Source organism: Pecten maximus, chromosome 13 (assembly GCF_902652985.1).
Source record: "Pecten maximus chromosome 13, xPecMax1.1, whole genome shotgun sequence".
NCBI lineage: Eukaryota > Metazoa > Mollusca > Bivalvia > Pectinida > Pectinidae > Pecten > Pecten maximus.
Genome location: NC_047027.1, coordinates 17,152,350 through 17,173,227, shown reverse-complemented (window position 1 = coordinate 17,173,227; position 20,878 = coordinate 17,152,350). Strand labels below are relative to the sequence as shown.

Sequence of the window (20,878 nt, the reverse complement as noted above, 5' to 3'; positions counted from 1 at the left end):
ACAGACAGTCCGATGGAAATAAATCGGACGTAACAGATGAGAAAGAGCTTTAGTCAAATGGCAAACGTTCTGACAGTCAAAACGATACGGGTACCGCTCTGAGTGTCAACAACCACCAAAAGGCTTTCACAAGCTTCTTCCTTAGACATGCAACATGCAGACAGACGAATGGACAGACAGAATGTCCGAAAGAAATAAATCGGACGTAACAGATGAGAAAGAGCTTTAGTCAAATGGCAAACGTTCTGACAGTCAAAACGATACGGGTACCGCTCTGAGTGTCAACAACCACCAAAAGGCTTTCACAAGCTTCTTCCTTAGACATGCAACATGCAGACAGACGAATGGACAGACAGCAAGATGCAGACAGACGAATACACAAACAAACAATCCGATGTAATAAATGGTAGATCGTACAAAACATTCTGACACTCAAACGGTAACGATTAACAATCTGAGTGTTAACCACCATCAATAGACTTTCACGAATTTCTTCCTTATATATGCAGCATGCAGACAGACGAATGGACAGACAAACAATCCGATTGGAAGTAGATCGTACAAAACGTTTTGACAGTCAAAAGGTTACGAGAACGATATGAGTCTTAACAACTAGCCAGAGACTTTCACACACTCCTTCCTTAGACATGCAACATGCAGACAGACGAATGGACAGACAGAAAGTCCGATGGAAATAAATCGGACGAAACAGATGAGAAAGAGCTTTAGTCAAATGACAAACGTTCTGACAGTCAAAACGATACGGGTACCGCTCTGAGTGTCAATAACCACCAAGAGGCCTTCACAAGCTTCTTCCTTATACATGCAACATGCAGACAGACGAACGGACAGACAGCAACATGCAGACAGACGAATAGTCCAATTTAATAAAATGTAGATCGTACAAAACATTCTGACACTCAAACGGTAACGATTAACAATCTGAGTGTTAACCACCATCAAGAGACTTTCACGAATTTCTTCCTTAGATATGCAGCATGCAGACAGACGAATAGACAGAGAAACAATCCGATGTAATAAAAAGTAGATCGTACAAAATATTCTGACACTCAAACGGTAACGATTAACAATCTGAGTGTTAACCACCATCAAGAGACTTTCACGAATTTCTTCCTTAGATATGCAGCATGCAGACAGACGAATGGACAGACAAACAATCCGATGGAAGTAGATCGTACAAAACGTTTTGACGTCAAAAGGTTACAAGAACGATACGAGTCTTAACAACTAGGCAGAGACTTTCACAAGCTTCTTCCTTAGACATGCAACATGCAGACAGACAAATGGACAGACAGACAGTCCGATGGAAATAAATCGGACGTAACAGATGAGAAAGAGCTTTAGTCAAATGACAAACGTTCTGACAGTCAAAACGGTACAGGTACCGCTCTGAGTTTCAACAACCACCAAAAGGCTTTCACATGCTTCTTCCTTAGACATGCAACATGCAGACAGACGAATGGACAGACAGCAAGATGCAGACAGACGAATACACAAACAAACAATCCGATGTAATAAAATGTAGATCGTACAAAACATTCTGACACTCAAACGGTAACGATTATCAATCTGAGTGTTAACCACCATCAATAGACTTTCACGAATTTCTTCCTTAGATATGCAGCATGCAGACAGACGAATGGACAGACAGCAGCATGCAGACAGACGAATAGACAGACAAACATTCTGATGGTAGTAGATCGTACAAAACGTTTTGACAGTCAAAAGGTTACGAGAAACAATATGAGTCTTAACAACTAGACAGAGGCTTTCATAAACTGCTTCCTTAGACATGCAACATGCAGACAGACGAATAGACTGACAAATAGTCCGATGGAAATAAATCGGACATAACAAATGAGAAAGAGCTTTAGTCAAATGACAAACGTTCTGACAGTCAAAACGATACAGGTACCGCTCTGAGTGTCAACAACCACCAAAAAACTTTCAGAAGCTTCTTCCTTAGACATGCAACATGCAGACAGACGAATAGACAGACAAACAATCCGATGTAATAAAATGTAGATCGTACAAAACATTCTGACACTCAAACGGTAACGATTAACAATTTGCGTGTTAACCACCATGAAGAGACTTTCACGAATTTCTTCCTTAGATATGCAGCATGCAGACAGACGAATGGACAGACAAACAATCCGATGGAAGTAGATCGTACAAAACGTTTTGACGCAAAGGTTTCGAGAAACAATATGAGTCTTAACAACTAGGCAGAGACTTTCACAAACTGCTTCCTTAGACATGCAACATGCAGACAGACAAATGGACAGACAGACAGTCCGATGGAAATAAATCGGACGTAACAGATGAGAAAGAGCTTTAGTCAAATGGCAAACGTTCTGACAGTCAAAACGGTACAGGTACCACTCTGAGTGCCAACAACCACCAAAAGGCTTTCACAAGCTTCTTCCTTAGACATACCACGTGCAGACAGAGGAGTGTACGTACAAGTAATGGTAAAAACAAACACGAGGAGCAAACAAAAAGCACGGACAGGCATGCAGATCGAATAACAGGAAGACACTGGGTTATGCAGAGTACACATTTTTCGCCTGTTGGGTATCATCATTATTTTCACACTAAAATCAAATCAATCACGTCTACATTCCGCCATGTTGTTTAATTTGCAACGACCATTAAGTATATATTATATTATATCAAAAAATGTTATATGATATATTATATATATCCAGAAAGCATCATAAACAAAAGTTCTATATATAGATTTGGATCAACACGTCCCTGACCTTTGACATGCCACCGAGACTTCCTCTTGGTGTCCCTGTGTCTACTGCTGTACGTATAGCCACGCCAACTGTTTATGAGGAGGTTAACCCCATCGTTCCCTGGTGTCAGAACAAAGATGTATGGAGAAAATACCCCAGGTCCGATTGGACGGCGTACGCAGGAACGCTGACGTGACCACAATGGTCAGCTTTAGCCATTTCCGGAGGTGACTGTTTGACAGGTAGCTTGCCGTTGATCACCTTGTACACAAATTGTGTTTGTTTCTTAACTTCCGCGGTTTTCTAGTGGACCCAATGTCCCTGGAATGAAGGGGAAATACAGATTTATTATTAGAAACTGATTTTTTTCGCATTGTTTATACTCTTTTTATTTGTCTCACGTTGTATATTCGGGTATGTTTCAGGTGACACACTGTTTAGGAAACAGAACGTTTTAATGTATGTTATGGTTGATAACCTAAATATGTCAGTTAAATTTCATAATATCTCACAATTAACAATACATGTGGCATCCTCATTTTTAGTACTTTAGGGGTACAAATATTATCTGCTTTGTCCTGAAGAAGCCTACGGAACGGACGAAACCGGTCGACAATAAACAGATGTACCAATGAGGTTCCCTTTGTCTGTTGTGATTGACCCCGCCTAGTTTGTATTGTTTCTTTACTTCAACACCCTGCATACCTTCGGTATCCAACCTAGGGACCCAGGAACCCATGAGTCCACCAATACATAACCTCACCGGCGACGACTCTATTATTAAGACGAATAAAGCCGGGAATCTGTGCGAACTTTAAATCTACAATTGTTTCTACATTCCATGTTTAAACCTATATAGTCTTAGAAAAACTGAAATGCATATCTCACATCAAATGCGAAAAATGTTGAAGGACGGAGGTCCGAAGTCCGACCAGTAACCAAAACGGATCTTTTTCCACATAGAGTGATTTAATGTTTCCATAGGACTACTTCCTTGTCTAAACTATATTCTAATGATGCAAAAAATGTAAAAGAATTGATTTACAAATCAATAAAAATCTCTATTTGGCGAAAGGCCTTGTAACATTGTTTGTAATTGTGAGTGTTTTTTTTTTATTATCATTTATCATTTTAATGATAAAACAAGAAAGAAATACCCACATAAAAGTATTCTGACTTTTTCTTTGGTCATTGATCAGAAAAAAATATTGTTAAAATTCTACCCAAACAAAAACAGGGGTACTTTTGATCAAATTCAAGGAAAAATAGAAAATTCTTCATAATCTATAGAGCTGGTAAAATATTTACATAGTTAGATCTAGATGAAAAATGTTTAAACTACTATTTAAGGCATCTGTAAAGCCTCGTTTGAAATATGCTTCCAGAGTATGGAGTCCATTCAAAGTGAAAGACATTAAAAATTTCCAGCAAAGAGCCACAAAGCTTGTACCGAGTCTCAAAAACTTCACGTTTTCTGAGAGGCTACAACGATTAAACCTGTAATCATAGGAATACTGTCGTATCGGAAGGTATTTGACCATCGTATTTAAAATTCTAAATAACATCTATGACAATCTTGTCAAGTGTAATATGTTTAAAATGGATGTTAACAATAAAAGATATCAAAAACAGAAATTATTCAAGAAGTGTTGTTGATTACAGATAAGAAAACCCCTTTTCATCGTCCGAGTAAAATACAACTGAAACGATTTGCCTCAGCATGTAATTGGTGCAATTGATGTAAAACTATTTGAAATATTAATCGACAATCACTGGCGATGTCACTAACTTATAACAATCACTTTAAATCTAACAGATCACATATCATTGCATATCATGCGTATTTTCTGTAAATTATAAATCAATAAATTATCATTTTATATGGACACATTATGTGTCGTATTCATTCTTACCAACTATAAAACTTACTTGTGTAGCGGGACTGGACTGGGTCGATCATCGGTGACCAGGTAGCTCAAATGGTAGAGCATCCGGCTAGTGTTCGGAGGTCCCGGGTTCGAACCCCGGTCTGGCCGCTACATTTTCTCCTCTCCTGTTACAAAATTGGCGCCCAACTAAAATACCCACGGTGGTGGTATAAGGGTCTCGTGTGTCTTCGAGGGCGAAGACTTGGAAAAAAGGAGGGAGTTGTGTAGTCGGGACGACTGGGTCGATCATCGGTGACCATGTAGCTCAATTGGTAGAGCATCCGGCTAGTGTTCGGAGGTCCCGGGTTCGAACCCCGGTCTGGCCACTACATTTTCTCCTCTCCTGTTACACTTGTCAAGGCGCCTGTGTCGGATGGAACAAAAAATAATAAAGCACATATTATTACCGAACCAAGTTTTGATCAACTGGACGATGTGGCCACCAATGTCTTTTCTTGGCGCGTAACTGAGGCTGAATCTTCGTGAATCTTAAGAAAAAATAAACAGGCTGCATAAGATTGTGATTCATTATAAACCAACGTTAATTTCTTGATTTAATTAATCATAAATACCAACACATTGTCCTGTTGTTTTTCTTTAAACAGATAAATACGCACAGATGTTATATTTGTAACAAGATTACACCGTAATGTACCGCTAGCCCCTCCTTCCTTGTCCCGTGGACTTTCAGAGAACGTTTAAAAACAGTATTTCTGAAAATGTTTTAAAGCGAATTTGTCAGAATATCACTTGCACGTGTCACTCACCGTGTTGACTGTATCTGTGACAATAGTTCTTCAAAGGAAAACTTTGAGAAAGTAAAGAAAATGTGAGAGCGAAATAGGCCATATCGTTACCGAAGTCGTGAATCTCGTTGATAAGAGATGACACGTGATGTCAACAGATGACGTCATAATCACAATGATGTATTTCCGGTTTATCCGCCTTACTTAGCGACCCCAAGTGGAGAGTAGAAAATCACGGCAGATAATCCAATATATACAAAGCTTTGTCAAACGTACCCTGGTTTTGGGTTTCCAAAAAGTCACCTATCTTTTAAACAATTTAGGTTGGCGGTGGATATCTCTCCCACTAAGGATGTTCAATAGCCGTGCTGCATAACCTCTTTCATTGTATTTGTTGATCACTTTACAGTACAGCATTCCTTGTTACTTTATACTCGGGGACCTAAGAATTCCTTATGGTCTGGGTATCAATCCTGATGTGTCTAACACAGGGACCTGAGAATTCGTGACGATCTGTGCGTATAAGATATATCCTAGTGTGAACTTAGAGTTCGTGACGGTCTAGGTATATTTCGTTCAATCATATAAGGGGCCTTAGCCCGAGTTTCCTCTGGCCCTGATACCGTGTAGGGCCCCTACACCAGACATGGTACATGGTGGCAGGGCCATGGAGGAAACTCGGGGTATACGGGCCTATAGTGTGTCCGATACAGGGACTTGAGAATTCGTTACGGTCTAGATGTATTTGGACCTTTCATATTGTGCCTTACACAGGGACCCGAGAATTGGTGACAGTCCTTGTGTATTTGGATCTAACCTAGTGTGTCCAACACAGGGAACTGGGAATTTCTTGCGGTCAAGGTGTATTTGGACCTATCTTAGTGTGTACAGACAGATGTTCATGTCTTATGGCTTTAGAATATCATTCTGTAATATTTACATTTGCTCCGCATGTCCCCATTGACACAATGCTAAGAGGCAGTTGCCACCATACACCTATAACACCCAGTACCTCAGGCTATAACACCCAGTGGGTCATGTGACATTAAAAAAGGCGGGATTGTTTGTGTTGGATTATGTTTTTTTTCAAAGATTTTTTTTAAGTTGACGAAAATGGTAAGACAATGTAAATATAAGTATTGAACAGTGGTTTTACTGTTTTTATAGTCGATATGGCAGCAAAATGTATGGTGGGCAAATGTAGCATGGAAACCCTAACGGGTTCCCATGCCATTTGCCCACCATCCATCTTGCTGCCATATTGACGATAGCAACATTGAAACCACTGTTTATTGCTTAAATGAACAACAAGAGGTGTCAATTTTGCCGAATGTCAATCACCGTGAATAAGATATGTCCAAATACACCTAGGCAGTAACAAAGTGTCCATTCCCTGTGCACACGTACATCCAAAGGTTCTTCCCAGCATGACAAACACGTCGCTATCATAGCTCAAATATCTGTTCACTTATCTACACAGTAAGCAGTTCTTACCTATTACCGGGAATAGTTACATGACAAGTATCTAGACTTTCTGACATGTATTTATATCCGCCAATCCTTACCCCACTTGGACATGTTATCAAAGTGTTATTGTAATAGATCCGTAGTTATACACCTCCATCCATTGTAATTAGTATGAAATTACTATGAAAACTTAATTTATTTCCGCCTGTAATGAGATACATAAAATCTACGCATGGAAACTTGTTAATGAAAACGGAAAAAAAGAAGTGGACCAAGGACAGATCCGTGTTGTATCCCGGAACTTATCCCTCAGAATTCTATCTATTCACAGTTTCCTCTGTATCCCTATATATGTTGTCGACCTAGGGGACCTTGAAATTACTGATTCTATTTGACTGCGAAAAAGCTGTGTGGACATGTCTTACTGATGAAACGATAGTGAGGAAATAGATCAAAGCCTTAATTTCTTGTAGTCCATATAAGTCGACAGTGTTTCCTTATTTAACTCAACAAGTAACTGGAAGAATCACGCCACCAAATTCCAACGAACGGACTACACGGAACTTACCTTGGTAAACATCAAACCTCTTTGGTAAGGGTCGATGACTTGGCTAGCAGATGATTTGGTAAAACAACTGTCACACATGTTGTCAGTGTTATATCGACTGGCCTCTTGAAGATTGCTTTTGATGATGATGATGATGATGACGACGACGACGAGGATGGCGATGACGACGATGATGACGACGATGGCAATGACGACGATGGCAATGACGACGACGACGACGACGATGACGATGATGATGATGATTCTTGGATACAATTACTCAATATGGCGGTGTGAAAGTAGACGTGGACAACCTGATTAACGTGTGATAATGTAAATATATGATACCCGACACATGTTTCGTTCAAATACTACGCATATCATTGAGACTTCCTTTCGGCCCGGATGTCTGATTTGTTCGTCTGAATGCTTGTTCGTTCTTCGCCGTTGCATGTCTGTCCATTCGTCTGTCTGCATGTTGCATGTCTAAGGAAGAAGCTTGTGAAAGCCTCTTGGTGGTTGTTGACACTCAGAGCGGTACCCGTATCGTTTTGACTGTCAGAACGTTTGCCATTTGACTAAAGCTCTTTCTCATCTGTTGCGTCCGATGTATTTCTATCGGTTTGTTTGTCCATTTATCTGTTCTGTCTTTTGTGTCTAAGGAAGCATATTGTGTTATTGATGTTCAGTTTTTGTCTGTGACGTCATTAATCTGCATGATTGTCTGTTTCCTCTTTCCCAAATGGAATCATTTTGTTCCTTTGTACACCGAGTCCAGTGTTGGGTATCAGCATGAGCGCGTATGCAAGTGTCAATTTAGATTGTAAGTGTGGATTTGGTGTGGTGTCAATTAATTTTAAATTAATTCAGCTATTCAGAGTACAAAATGTAAAGGAACTGTGTTCTCTAGGAATATATATACATGAAGCTACTAAATTAAGAAATAATCACTAAACCAATCATTGATGTTATGATGTCTCATTCTCTATATGTTATGTTCTGTTGTATACGCCATGCTGTAATTTATGTATTTCATGTACAATGTTTTTGTGACTGATAGGCCATACGGCCGAAAGTAATAAAAGAATTGAATTGAATTGAATTATTTACAAAATATATCCTATTGTTTGCTGTGCAGATACTTTGTGATATTAGTATTTAATAAATCCATTTTATTGTTATGTTGGCGTCGTATCGTATGTGATAAATCAACAATGAAACTGAATGTCTAGTTGGGGTCATACCGGCCACATTGATCTGTCAGAAGGACAACCATCCATTACCGTCAACATTTACATGTAATTTGGTCACTTTAATTGTGTCCCACAATTCGTTAATTCTGCTGGGGTTCCTACCTTATTAGTATCTCACGAAGGTCATTAAGAGGAAAACACTTTAGACCTCAAAATAATTGTGTACATCTAAAGGGAGATAACTGCAGTCTGTCATTTCCGAGTCCATTCTTTCAGTTAATCACCTTACGGTTAACTAATGAAATGCCAATTTCAAAATATCTGACCAAACAAAACAGAAACCTGCTGATTGCACACAGAGAGTATGATATTAAAGTTTTGGAGAGCTACATGAAAGTGTTTACATCTGCCTATCGACATGGTCCTCTATTTCTGCAAATTCACCCAAACACATCTTTGGGAATTGCACATCGTAAAATATTTAAAGCAAGGTGTAAATGTATTTGTATTGTTTGTTTGCTGGGTTAATCGCCCCATGGACATCCAGAGTTATTATGAAGTGTGGTCTCCTTGTAGTAGTTGGTGACTACCTCACTGAAATTTATACAGTTAGCTTGTGATATTCTATCCAGAGTAATTGAAGTAAAGTGTCATGGACAAAGACGCAACTAGACAGTACACAATCTCCAGCATCCTCAGAAGTGAAAACTGCCCAGGCAGGAAACAAACCACATATTTCAAAATTTTTGCCTGGGATTGAAACAAACAATACTCAGCAAAGTGAATCTAGTATATTTCATCTTTATTTTACATATTTAAGCACAATCATAAAATATATCATAAATAAACTGCAGGTGATAGACATATACATAAAAGAAACATATATGTATGGTACCAACAGTACATAATCTAGATATCACAGTCAAATTGGAATGCTAAAAATAATTCAACTTTCGTTTTCCATATAATATGTATTATCACAAAGGTAATGACTTTCATACATGAGATGAGTTCAATGAAACTTTCCAAGCCAGTGATATGTGTAATCAGTGAAGACTATTATTTATTAAATCTTAACTGGAGTTTACTTTAATGTAAGTATATATTTAATTAACAGAATGTGTGTGTATGATTCAGAAATAAATCCAAAACATAGAATGGGACGGATTTGATACAAGAAAAATCAGTCAATAAGCTCCATCCAGAGTAAAATCTTGAATAGATATTACTCAAATATAAAACTTCTGTAATTTAATTATCACAATGAATTTGTGTCCTTTTGACTGTTTCAGGTTATTTTCTAATTAAAAATTCCATTTTCTAGAGAAAATTTTTATTTTCTTGCCTATGTTTAGCTACTAAATCCATAACAAAGTGCATAAAATATTCATTGATTTCAGTATTTTAGGTGATAATTCTTCTTCTTAAATTGGTTTTTTTTCCCCAACAAGGTAACACAGCACAATTATCAGAACCAGGCCTAGTTACTGATTGCTCGAACGTTCTGCGGACTTTGCGGTAGCGGGGGTTGAGCAGGAGGCAGAATGTGTCCACCTTTCCTTGACAATAACATAATCTCTTCCTTTAGAGCATCAATTTCCTGGGCCTGCAGCTGGACAAGTTGAATCAGACGTTGTTTCTCACGAATGTCTGCCTTCCGAGCACCACTATACTCCTCACCCTGAGAAAATACAAGAAAAATTGGATAACTTCTTTTTTTAATTTTGTTTTAAACATGGAGTTAAAGTTCGAAATCCTGCATCAACTGTACTAATTATTGGCCTAATGTCACAATAAAGGAGATTCGGGAAACAAAATGCCAAAAATTAAAATTTACCAATATACTCCCTACACAGTAATATTCCTTCACAAATTGCAACATCTGGATCTTGCAAATTCATTAAAAACAAATCCAGAAGGTCCATGCAATTGTCAAAATATGTCAGTCACAGGAAAATATTTACAGTAACCCAATATATATCAGAGAATATGTCAGTCACAGGAAAATATTTACAGTAACCCAATATATATCAGAGAATTTCATTTCCTGACTTTAATTTTTTTTCAATTTTATTTTAATATTTTGCAGACTATAAAAGTTCACAAGATCATGCTTCATGCTTTTCTGAAGACTTCTTGGCAATAATTATATTTAAGGTGAAGGTAATCCGCACCATATGCCTTTTTTGGTAAGAAATGACTATTACATATTCGCACATGCATCTCGCACACAGGGGAGGCCATCTTTAAATGACCATAGCTGTGATAGAACATTAACTAATACAAATCCAAACCAAACCCTGGTAAAAACCAAGGCGCTTATATGATCCAAACTACACAAAATGTGGAGTAGTGTGAAGTAAGCCCACATGTGAACTACCAGTTGGTAGGTAAACTTACAGAACTCTCCTGTCTGGTATCCAGCGATGACTCGTAATCCTTTTTATCATTAAGTAAAACACACAGCTGGTCTAATCTTCTGGTGTTGTCCCTGATCAGGTAGGTGATTCTATCCTTCCTTTCTGCAATCTTCTCCTATAATAACATACAACAATCATACAATGATAGCAGACACTCCTCAGCTGAAGAGACGCAAGGCCGTAATAGCGGACATTAAACCCATTGAATTTAATTGAATTTAATCAAATAGGATGATAAAAACATTTTTCATGAAAATCATTAAATATTTTCTCTGTTTAATGATACATATAACATACTCAATGTATTTTACACTTTGGGATTCTGTAACAATTACCTCCCCTTAGTTTTTGGAAGATTTGATAATTACTGTTAAAAACAAAATAAACTTATTGGGAATTATTTAACAAATGTTTGCTAAAAGCATTAAGTTTTTAAGGTTAGGGTCATAACCTCAAAAACAAAATGAAGCATTTGTCTGTATTTTTGAAGAATATGTAATTACTAAAGCATTACATGTCTTTCAAAGAATTTAATAACTGTTTTGTCTAAAACCTAAAACATGTATTTCTTTCAATTCATAATATAAAGGAAACTCGATTTCATCATTCTTTTTAAATGCATTTTACAACAAAGTAGCAAGTACACATTTTTTGAATGCAACATTCATTCAGCAAGAACCCCATGTTTGATATTACACCCAGCCATGCCTATTGCAGTTCAATCAAAGTTCTTTCAAATGCTGTTTTTTTATCCTACATTTAAACCACCTCTTATTTTAAGAATAGTGAGATATACTTACGTTCCATTCCTCGAGCTCCTCAGAACACTGTATCTCTGTAATTCGTAGCTTCTCCTTCAGTTCCTCGATCTGTCGGTTAACAGTGATGGTCTCTAGTTTCTCCAGGTCCACGATACAACCAAACTTGTCAATCATCAACTTATCACACTCGCCCTCCAACTCACCAATCTTACTGTCAAACACTTTCCTGTCCTTGATCAGTTGTACGTGCTTACGCTTTGACTCTCTGTTGGAAAACACACAGGATGAAAAAAATTAGAAAATGTCCTGTGTCATATTTTTTCTGAACAAATATTTGTAAGCAAAATACAAAGCCTTGGTTTCCATACTCGTTCTGTAAATGTCCGTAGGATCATCTCAGAAATACAAATATATTGATAAGACCCCCTTAAAACTAAATAGAAGTTGTTGTTTTTTTCTCGGGGCAAATTTTTTAAAAAAAGAGATGAGGGTGGGAGTTTTTTTTACCTTATTTTATTGGTGAAAAAACAGATGAAGGCACTGTTAAGACTGAGTCAATGTGTCGGATATGACAGTGTGTTGGTAAAGCCAGTGACGGCAATGACAGTGAAATATGTTGCTATTCAGGTGGATATTGTCAGATGTTATACAATGTCATTAAAGTCAGTGATCAGTAAAGTCAGTGGTCAGTAAAGTCAGTGGTCAGTAAAGTCAGTAAAGTCAGTGGTCATTAAAGTCAGTGGTCAGTAAAGTCAGGTTTCACTGTACTGGAGCTTTCCTCAGCTCCTGTTTTATCGTATTCTGACTTACCTCATGTGTTTCTTCTGTGCATGTTTCTCATGCTCCAGCTCCTTGATCCGTTGTTGAAGCCGTACAACACCATTGGACTCGAACACAAGAGTCTGAGACAAGTCCTGAGGGAGCTGTCCGTTCATCATGTATTGGATCTGATGAAGCTTCAGCGTCACAATCACATCCAGTTCGTTCAGCTTCTGTTGTTTCTCCAGCTACAACATCAATACAATTCCTAGCTGAATTTGTAATATTTAACATTCAAAATTCTTGAAAATAAGCTGTGGCTTTTAACATTACCATATGTGAACAAATTGATGATTCTGCACAAATGAAGACATGGGGTTATTGGTGGGTAGAGGCTTATTGGCAGGTAGAGGCTTATTGGTGAGCAGTGGATTATTGTTGTGCAGTGCTTATTGATGGGTAGAAGCTTATTGGTGAGCAGGGGCTTATTTCAACAAAAATCTTAACATCACATATCTAAACTTTCTATTATTCCAACTCCTGCCTTGTCTCTCATATACCAAAGTTTACCGGGCTGTTTGGTGACAAAGTTGGTGTCTTATTTTCAAAACCAGCTTGTTTCAAAGAGTGTTATTTCCAAAGTATGTGAACTGCATGCCAAGTGTAGCGTAAGGGAGCTATATTTTCATCACTTGATGTTCAAAGTTTGGAGGCCATTTCACCCCTCAACAAAATCTGTTTTCTGTTTAATTATGAAACAATGAATATAAATTCAAACTCAAATGTGTAAAATCACAAATTCAGACACGAAGCTTAACATAGAATTAAGGTCTTAGCTTGACAGCTACAAGATTTTATGATATCGAATCTATGAAAATAAATATCTTGTGTAATGTCAAGAGTCTATAGGGATTATGCTGTGCGTTTCTAGATGACAGAAAATTCATACCTGGAATGCCTCAAGGTCGTTGGCAGCAGTTTTCAGTCCTGCATCAATGACCTTGGCCTTCTTGTTAAAACTGTCAAGCTCCTTCTTAAGGGCCTCATTATTTTTCTTTTCCTCTGTCAACGCTTCCTCAATGTCTAGACGTTTCTCACGCAGCTGACATGTGTTGTCGTAGAGGTTCTGGTCACAGCCGGATGGACAGATGTCAAGGTCATATCCCATTGCCTCCTCATCATCTTCATCCTCATCCTCATCCCAATCATCATCATCACTTGAGTCTTCATCGCTGTCATCATCAGATCCTACAAAACATATTTTAAATAAACTTACTGTATTCCATGAAAGGTTTTTCAGAACAAAATACTGCAAACAGTGGGTTTTTTTTTCTGGTGGTTCTTTTCAAAATTTAATGTAAAGTTGGGTGCAAGCAGGGTAAGAGATTAACTGTAAAATGACAGTTTTAGTAGATAAAGTTTTCAATTATATGAAGTATGAAATCTTCCTTTTCAGTAAATTGTAATTGTCAATTTTATCCAATAACAAGATGATGTTATTTAAGTCCAAAGAACCAAGTTTGAAAATCTATACTAATATGAATGTTTTTCATAGAAATCAGGAAGTGGACCATAACATTCTCTTCAAATAATATAATCATGGTATCAAATTTTCAGGATTTTATTTTAAATTAAAAACCGCAAAGTCGAAAATGAAACATTTAAAGTAATCATGTTCAGGACTACTAACAAATGTGTAAAATTCCTATCAAGGACGTATAATGCTATCAAATGTTACCTTCTACACAAACAATGTATATGATAATGCTATCAAATGTTACCTTCTACATAAACAATGTATGTGTCACAACTTTTCAAGACCGACTGGTCCATTTGTCAACCTATGACTGACATTTCATGAGCAACTGGTCCATTTGTCAAGATATAAGTCATTCACTTTAAATTTGTCAACCTCTTCTATGAGTTAGAGATTGACAAATGTGACCAATCGGTCTTGAAACATTGGGACACATTTGTGTTTGTGTAGAAGGTGACATTTGATATCACCTATTTCCAAACTGATCAATCTTATTGTAGATACCAGGACCTATAGATTTACAAACCTTCATCTGTTGTCTTCTTCTTGGCACGCTTAATCTTTTTCTTGAAGACTTTGGAGAGGTAGTCGGAAAACTTGTTGTTGTCACCAAGGGATCCCTGGAAGGTGGTATTAAGTGAGCGCTCTCTCTCCAGCAATTTCTCAATCTCCTTCTTCTTCGCTTCCAGCTTGGCCTGGACGTCGATGATCTGGAACAGGTCAAATAAGACTCTGATGTAATTTAAACTTTATTTTGCAACAATTGTGAAAACAAGTTATGTCAACTTATGACGGATGTGTATATTTGCCCTTATTTGCTATCATGTACCCTTGGCTAGTCAGTTACCCTTTTTGATAGCATTTTAATACTATAAAGATATTTTCTATGGGTCAAATTTTTAAAAGTTTATTAAAAAAAATTAGGCAGCAAGGATTAAATATCTTATATAATTATGAAATGGACTATAATTTTTTTCTGGTTCATTTAAAAAATAATCTTTCATCAAAATCAGTGAACAATAAATTCCCTTTGAAAAAAGTAACTTTAACGGTATTAAAATTTGTAATTTTACCACACATACTTTACGCTGGTTACACCTGAAACACAAATATCTAGGAAATCTAATGGCATACAAACACAGACTACTACTTCAGATACATACCTTATGCTGCATATCTAGTTTCTCCTGTTGTTTAGATGTAACCTTTGCTGCCAGAACATCCTCTCTCTTCTCAAACTCCTTCAGCAAAACAAACTCCTCAAACAAGGTCACTTGTCTGAAAGATAAACAACAGGTTAAAGTCAAAACACCAATGTCAGAAGAGGTGTAATGTAAACAACGGGTTAGTCATAATAGTAACCTACATCAGTAATGTAAATAATAGGTTAGTCAAAATACTAACAATTATCAGTAATGTAAACAACTGGTTAGTCAAAATACAAACTAATGTCAGTAATGTAAACAACTGGTTAGTCAAAATACAAACAAATGTCAGTAATGTAAATAATAGGTTAGTCAAAATAGCAACTAATGTCAGTAATGTAAACAACAGGTTAGTCAAAATATTAACAAATATCAGTAATGTAAACAACGGGTTAGTCAAAATACTAACTAATGTCAGTAATGTAAATAATAGGTAAGTCGAAATACTAAAAAATATCATTAATGTAAACAACAGGTTAGTCAAAATACTAACCAATGTCAGTAATGTAAACAACGGGTAAGTCAAAATACTAACAAATATCAGTAATGTAAACAACAGGTTAGTCAAAATACAAACAATGACAGGAATATAAACAACAGGTTGGTCAAAATACTAACAAATATCAGTAATGTAAACAACAGGTTAGTCAAAATACTAACTAATATCATTAATGTAAACAACAGGTTAGTCAAAATACTAACTAATGTCAGTAATGTAAACAACCAGTTGGTCAAAGTACTAACCAATGTCAGTAGTGTAAATAATAGGTAAGTCGAAATACCAACCAATATCAGTAATGTAAACAACTGGTTAGTCAAAATACTTACCAATGTCAGTAAGTCAAAATACTCACAAATGTCATAAATGTAAACAACAGGTTAGTCAAAATACCAACCAATGTCAGTCATTAATGTAAACAACAGGTTAGTCAAAATACTAACCAATATCAGTAATGTAAACAACAGGTTAGTCAAAATACTAACAAATATCAGTAATGTAAACAACATGTTAGTCAAAATACTAACAAATATCAGTAATGTAAACAACAGGTTAGTCAAAATACAAACTAATGTCAGTAATGTAAACAACAGGTTAGTCAAAATACTAACTAATATCATTAATGTAAACAACAGGTTAGTCAAAATACTAACTAATGTCGGTAATGTAAACAACCAGTTGGTCAAAGTACTAACCAATGTCAGTAGTGTAAATAATAGGTAAGTCGAAATACCAACCAATATCAGTAATGTAAACAACTGGTTAGTCAAAATACTTACCAATGTCAGTAAGTCAAAATACTCACAAATGTCATAAATGTAAACAACAGGTTAGTCAAAGTACCAACCAATGTCATTAATGTAAACAAGAGGTTAGTCAAAATACAAACTAATGTCAGTAATGTAAACAACAGTTAAACTAACCTGTCCATCAAAGTCAGTAATGAAAAAATTATATTTATATCTTCAATGTACAATAAAACCTTAACATGGGAGATATTGAATAATTACCAAATGATTTTACACTAGATTTGGTCTGATTATCCATCTGTTAAATGTATAAATGATGTGTAATTCTGCTTCTCTACTGTATTACTACTTCTCAAAGACGTTTATAAAAAATTGAATCAAAATCTGAAGATATCGAAATAAAATTTTAATAGATATCAACCAAGAAATTTTGTATAAAAATCTGAATTGATCTCAGTTTAGAAACGTTTTTCAGGAAAATGTTAAAATACCTCAGATCAGCATTCTTCATGACAATGTCCAGCTTGAACTTGTCGTGTCGGAGAAGTCGGAGCTCAGCATCAAAGTCCCTCAGAAGCTCTTCAATTTTCTTCAACAGATGATCCTGATTGTAAAGCATCCTGTATAAATAATACAAAGGTGAGAAACAGTAACACAGACAGGAGGTTTGAGATGTATCAAGTCAGAATGTTGTTAAATACAAATCATATACTGGTATTAGATTAAATCACATGGAAACTGGACACTTGCTCCATCTTTAACATTTTACCTGATGACGGAATGTAAAACATAAAAAAAATACTGAAGAAATATGTATACAGTGTCTATATGTGTAATTCAGGAGTCTTTACTTACATGATTTCCTCTGCAACCTTCATTTGCTCTTCAAGGGGAGATAACTCGACTCCATCCTCAGTGGCCTCTACACTGACTTTGCTGACAACACTGGACACAGTGCCATGCTTCTGCCCGGGGGTTGGGGACGGTCTTCCACCCTGTAAAAATACATCATATGTATAGGTCAGGATGAACTGGTTACAAGGTTACATACTGTATAATAATATATCTTAGTGAAGATTTTATTTTTGTTGATCTCAGAGCTGGTGCTCTAAATTAAACAAAAAATGAGATGCTCATATGTACCAAATTTAAGAAACTGGTTGAGAGAGCAATTGTATTACTTTGGTTCCAGTATACCACAAATTTGTATCTGGGCATGCCCTCATTATTTGATGGATTAGAATATACAGCTGTATTAAATTTCTTAAAATCAGTAAAACAAACATCAAGATGATTATGACTGACTATTGAATGATATTGACCAATCACGAGACTGCATGCTGACCTTTTTATCATCAGAGCCTCCTCCAAAACCACCAAACCCTCCTGATCCTCCTCCCTTTGCAGCAGCTGCAGCTTCTTCTTTCTCCCTCTTAAAGGCTATCAGGGTCTCCCTTGTGTACTCAAGCTTCCTGTATACACACAGAAATGTTTTTAGTCCTTCATAAGACCTACGCAGGTTTGATATTTTCTTTTATTATTATTTGTTATTTGTTGCCTTGAATTTCAAGACATTAAAATGATTTATTTATTACTTAGAAATTGATAATGGATTGATTGAAATGGAAAGTTTTCATTTATCTAATTAACTAGAGATTTCAGATTTCTGTTGGCAGTATTTTTCAACTGATTACTCTGTCACTCTAAATGTTATACAAGCACATCTAAGGTCCAAGTGATACCTACATATCAAAAGTAAACTTTCTGAGAAAGAGTGAGAACAATCTTCCATTGTCAAAATCTAAGATGGCTGCTTGTAAGTCATCCTGTTGTTCTAAGCAGTCTCAAAGTTACATCTAGGGACTGAGGGTATATCTTACATGCGTATATATATGAAATTCATCTTTAGAAACAGTAATAGCAACCTGACAAAGCCAAATATAAAATGGCTGCCTGTCAGCCATTATTTTTATTTTCATTAGTCATAAGCATGCCTAACTATGGATCACGGGGAACCTTCACATGAAATTTGAGAAAGATTCATTTTGCATTTCTTGAGAAATAGTGATAACAAGAAATGCTTAATACCTGACCGTGAACCAAAGAAGACAATAAAATCTGGAAATGTTAATTCTCACAATGGAGGTGTGTGCTAAATTCAAATACATTCAGTAATGATGGATTGTTGGGTAGAATTACAGCTGACTTACTTTTCCGGTGTTTCCACGGGGTACATGCGAGGGATCGGGGGAATAGACTTGCACTTTTCTGGTGCCAGGTGTGTCTGGATATTCTCTAGCTGTTGGATCAGCTCCTTGATCACCTCAATCACGTGTAATTTCTTGTCACGAAGTTTCAGTAGCCGCAGGTTAAAGTGGTACTTTTGCTCGTGAATCTGGAATACCACCACATATTCAAATTTTCTATATACAGGTTAGGTTAGGTTACTGTAAATCACTTATATTTCGCAAGTACTTAATTTCGCAAACTCACCTCATTCGACTTATTCGCGAATACATAATTTCGCGAATTATCATTCTAATATTACTTTAATGGCGATGTCTGTTCAAAATCTAAAGATTACGGTATATTCAAAATGGATGCCACTTATTCTTGTCATTCTTATATAAATATTCGCGAGGGATTTTAATTCACGTTTGACTCTCCTCGCGAATTAACGCGAAAATAAATCCCACGCGAAATATAAGTGATTTACAGTAGGTTATTTTATTTAACGTCCTATTAACAGCCAGGGTCATTTCAGGACATGCCAGAAGGAAAGCCGGAGTATCCGGAGAAAAACCACCGGCCTACGGTCAGTACCAGACAACTGCACCATGTGGGTTTCGAACTCGCAACCCAGAGGTGGAGGGCTAGTGTTAAAGTGTTGGGAGACCTTAACCACTCGGCCACTGCGACCCAAGGTAAGATACATTGTATGTGTGCAATATACGTAGACAAATCCTGGTCATTTAATTTCCAAAAACAAAGGTAAGTTGATTCTATAATTTAAAACAACAGAGACCATCTTGATTCTAACTAAACGGTAAATGACATCATTCTAACTCATAATTAACAAAACAAGAAAAATAAGAAAAAAACATAGTTTGCTTGGAAACGTATGAGAAGAATAAAATAAGTTGGTTTACACTAAGATAAGTTAATATCCATTTCTGACTTTGAGATTGACAGTGAACTGTCACTTTCCTCAGTTAGGATGTCATAAGGGGCATGACATTTCCAGTCCTTTTAAATCACACCTCTTTTAAGACTATAAGTTGGTTAACATCTCGGTAATGCCATCCAAAGGTAAGTATTAGAAAACAAACAAACGAAACATTCATTCTAGAATTACATGTATTTCCTAAAGAAAATTCTTCCTGAATAAGTCTTTGACTATATAAAACATAATTGACTCACAATGTCCTTTAGGATAAGCAGGCGACCTCTAGCCTTCTCCACATTCATCCTGAGGTGGTCGGGGACGACGTAGTCCTGAGCCGTCTTCAGCTTGTAGTCACCCATGTTATCTTTGGCTTCCTTAATGGCTGACACGTCCGCGGGGTCCTCGTAGTCATCGTCAGGCTTGGTGTTGAACAGGTCTGACCACTACAACCACAATTTATATCACACCCGGCTGATTTCTTATTGGAACACTAACCAACACAAGTGTTTGTAATGGAGATGTAACTAATCAACATTATCTGCAAAATTTTGTCAATCTTTGTTGGAATAGATAAACCAGACATCAATTTCCTCCACCGGATAATGGTGTCAAAATATCAAAATCAGGCGTTGTAGTGAGGATAAACTTGCTTGCAGATGACCTTGACCGATTCATGGAGTTATATTTAGAAAAACCTTGACCTACTGGGCAATGTTACATTTAGAACTGACCTTGACCTATTGTACCATGTTATATCTAGATCTGACCTTGACCTATGGTACAATATTACATTTAGAACTGACCTTGACTTATTGTACAATTTTACATTTAGAACTGACCTTGACCTCTTGTGCAATGTTATATTTAGAACTGATCTTAACTTATTGTACACTATCATTTAATCTTACTGTGACCTACCTGAGCCTTTCTGGCAGCACGCTTCTTTTTCTTCTCCTCCACTTTCTGTAGAGCCTTGGAGATACGTTCACCCATACTGCCTTTCAAGGTTGTGGTGACCTTGAGCCCTGATTGGTCATCCTTCTTTTCTCCATCACCGCCCACGTCTGTGTGACGAGTCTGACCTGTAAACAAATAGCACATTTACTGATGTTCCATGGAAAAATCTATATCATTTT

At 36.7% G+C, this 20,878-nt stretch overlaps 1 protein-coding gene across 4 annotated transcripts in view; it reads right to left on the bottom strand.

The window, feature by feature from the left end:
* Positions 1 to 9,431: 9,431 nt before the first annotated feature.
* The window catches only part of LOC117340311 (cilia- and flagella-associated protein 44-like), a 35,618-nt gene continuing 24,171 nt past the window's right edge, over positions 9,432 to 20,878 (bottom strand). For all 4 annotated transcript variants that reach the window (XM_033902080.1, XM_033902078.1, XM_033902079.1 and 1 more), the window contains 13 exons: positions 20,661 to 20,824; positions 19,997 to 20,185; positions 18,787 to 18,971; positions 17,922 to 18,048; positions 17,432 to 17,571; positions 17,068 to 17,196; positions 15,287 to 15,401; positions 14,650 to 14,833; positions 13,536 to 13,834; positions 12,638 to 12,834; positions 11,867 to 12,092; positions 11,047 to 11,181; positions 9,432 to 10,327 (listed from right to left, as the gene is read on the bottom strand). In XM_033902080.1, the coding sequence (XP_033757971.1) occupies positions 10,127 to 10,327; positions 11,047 to 11,181; positions 11,867 to 12,092; positions 12,638 to 12,834; positions 13,536 to 13,834; positions 14,650 to 14,833; positions 15,287 to 15,401; positions 17,068 to 17,196; positions 17,432 to 17,571; positions 17,922 to 18,048; positions 18,787 to 18,971; positions 19,997 to 20,185; positions 20,661 to 20,824 (2,291 nt within the window). In that variant the 3' untranslated portion in view covers positions 9,432 to 10,126. The remainder of the gene's footprint in view (positions 10,328 to 11,046; positions 11,182 to 11,866; positions 12,093 to 12,637; positions 12,835 to 13,535; positions 13,835 to 14,649; positions 14,834 to 15,286; positions 15,402 to 17,067; positions 17,197 to 17,431; positions 17,572 to 17,921; positions 18,049 to 18,786; positions 18,972 to 19,996; positions 20,186 to 20,660; positions 20,825 to 20,878) is intronic.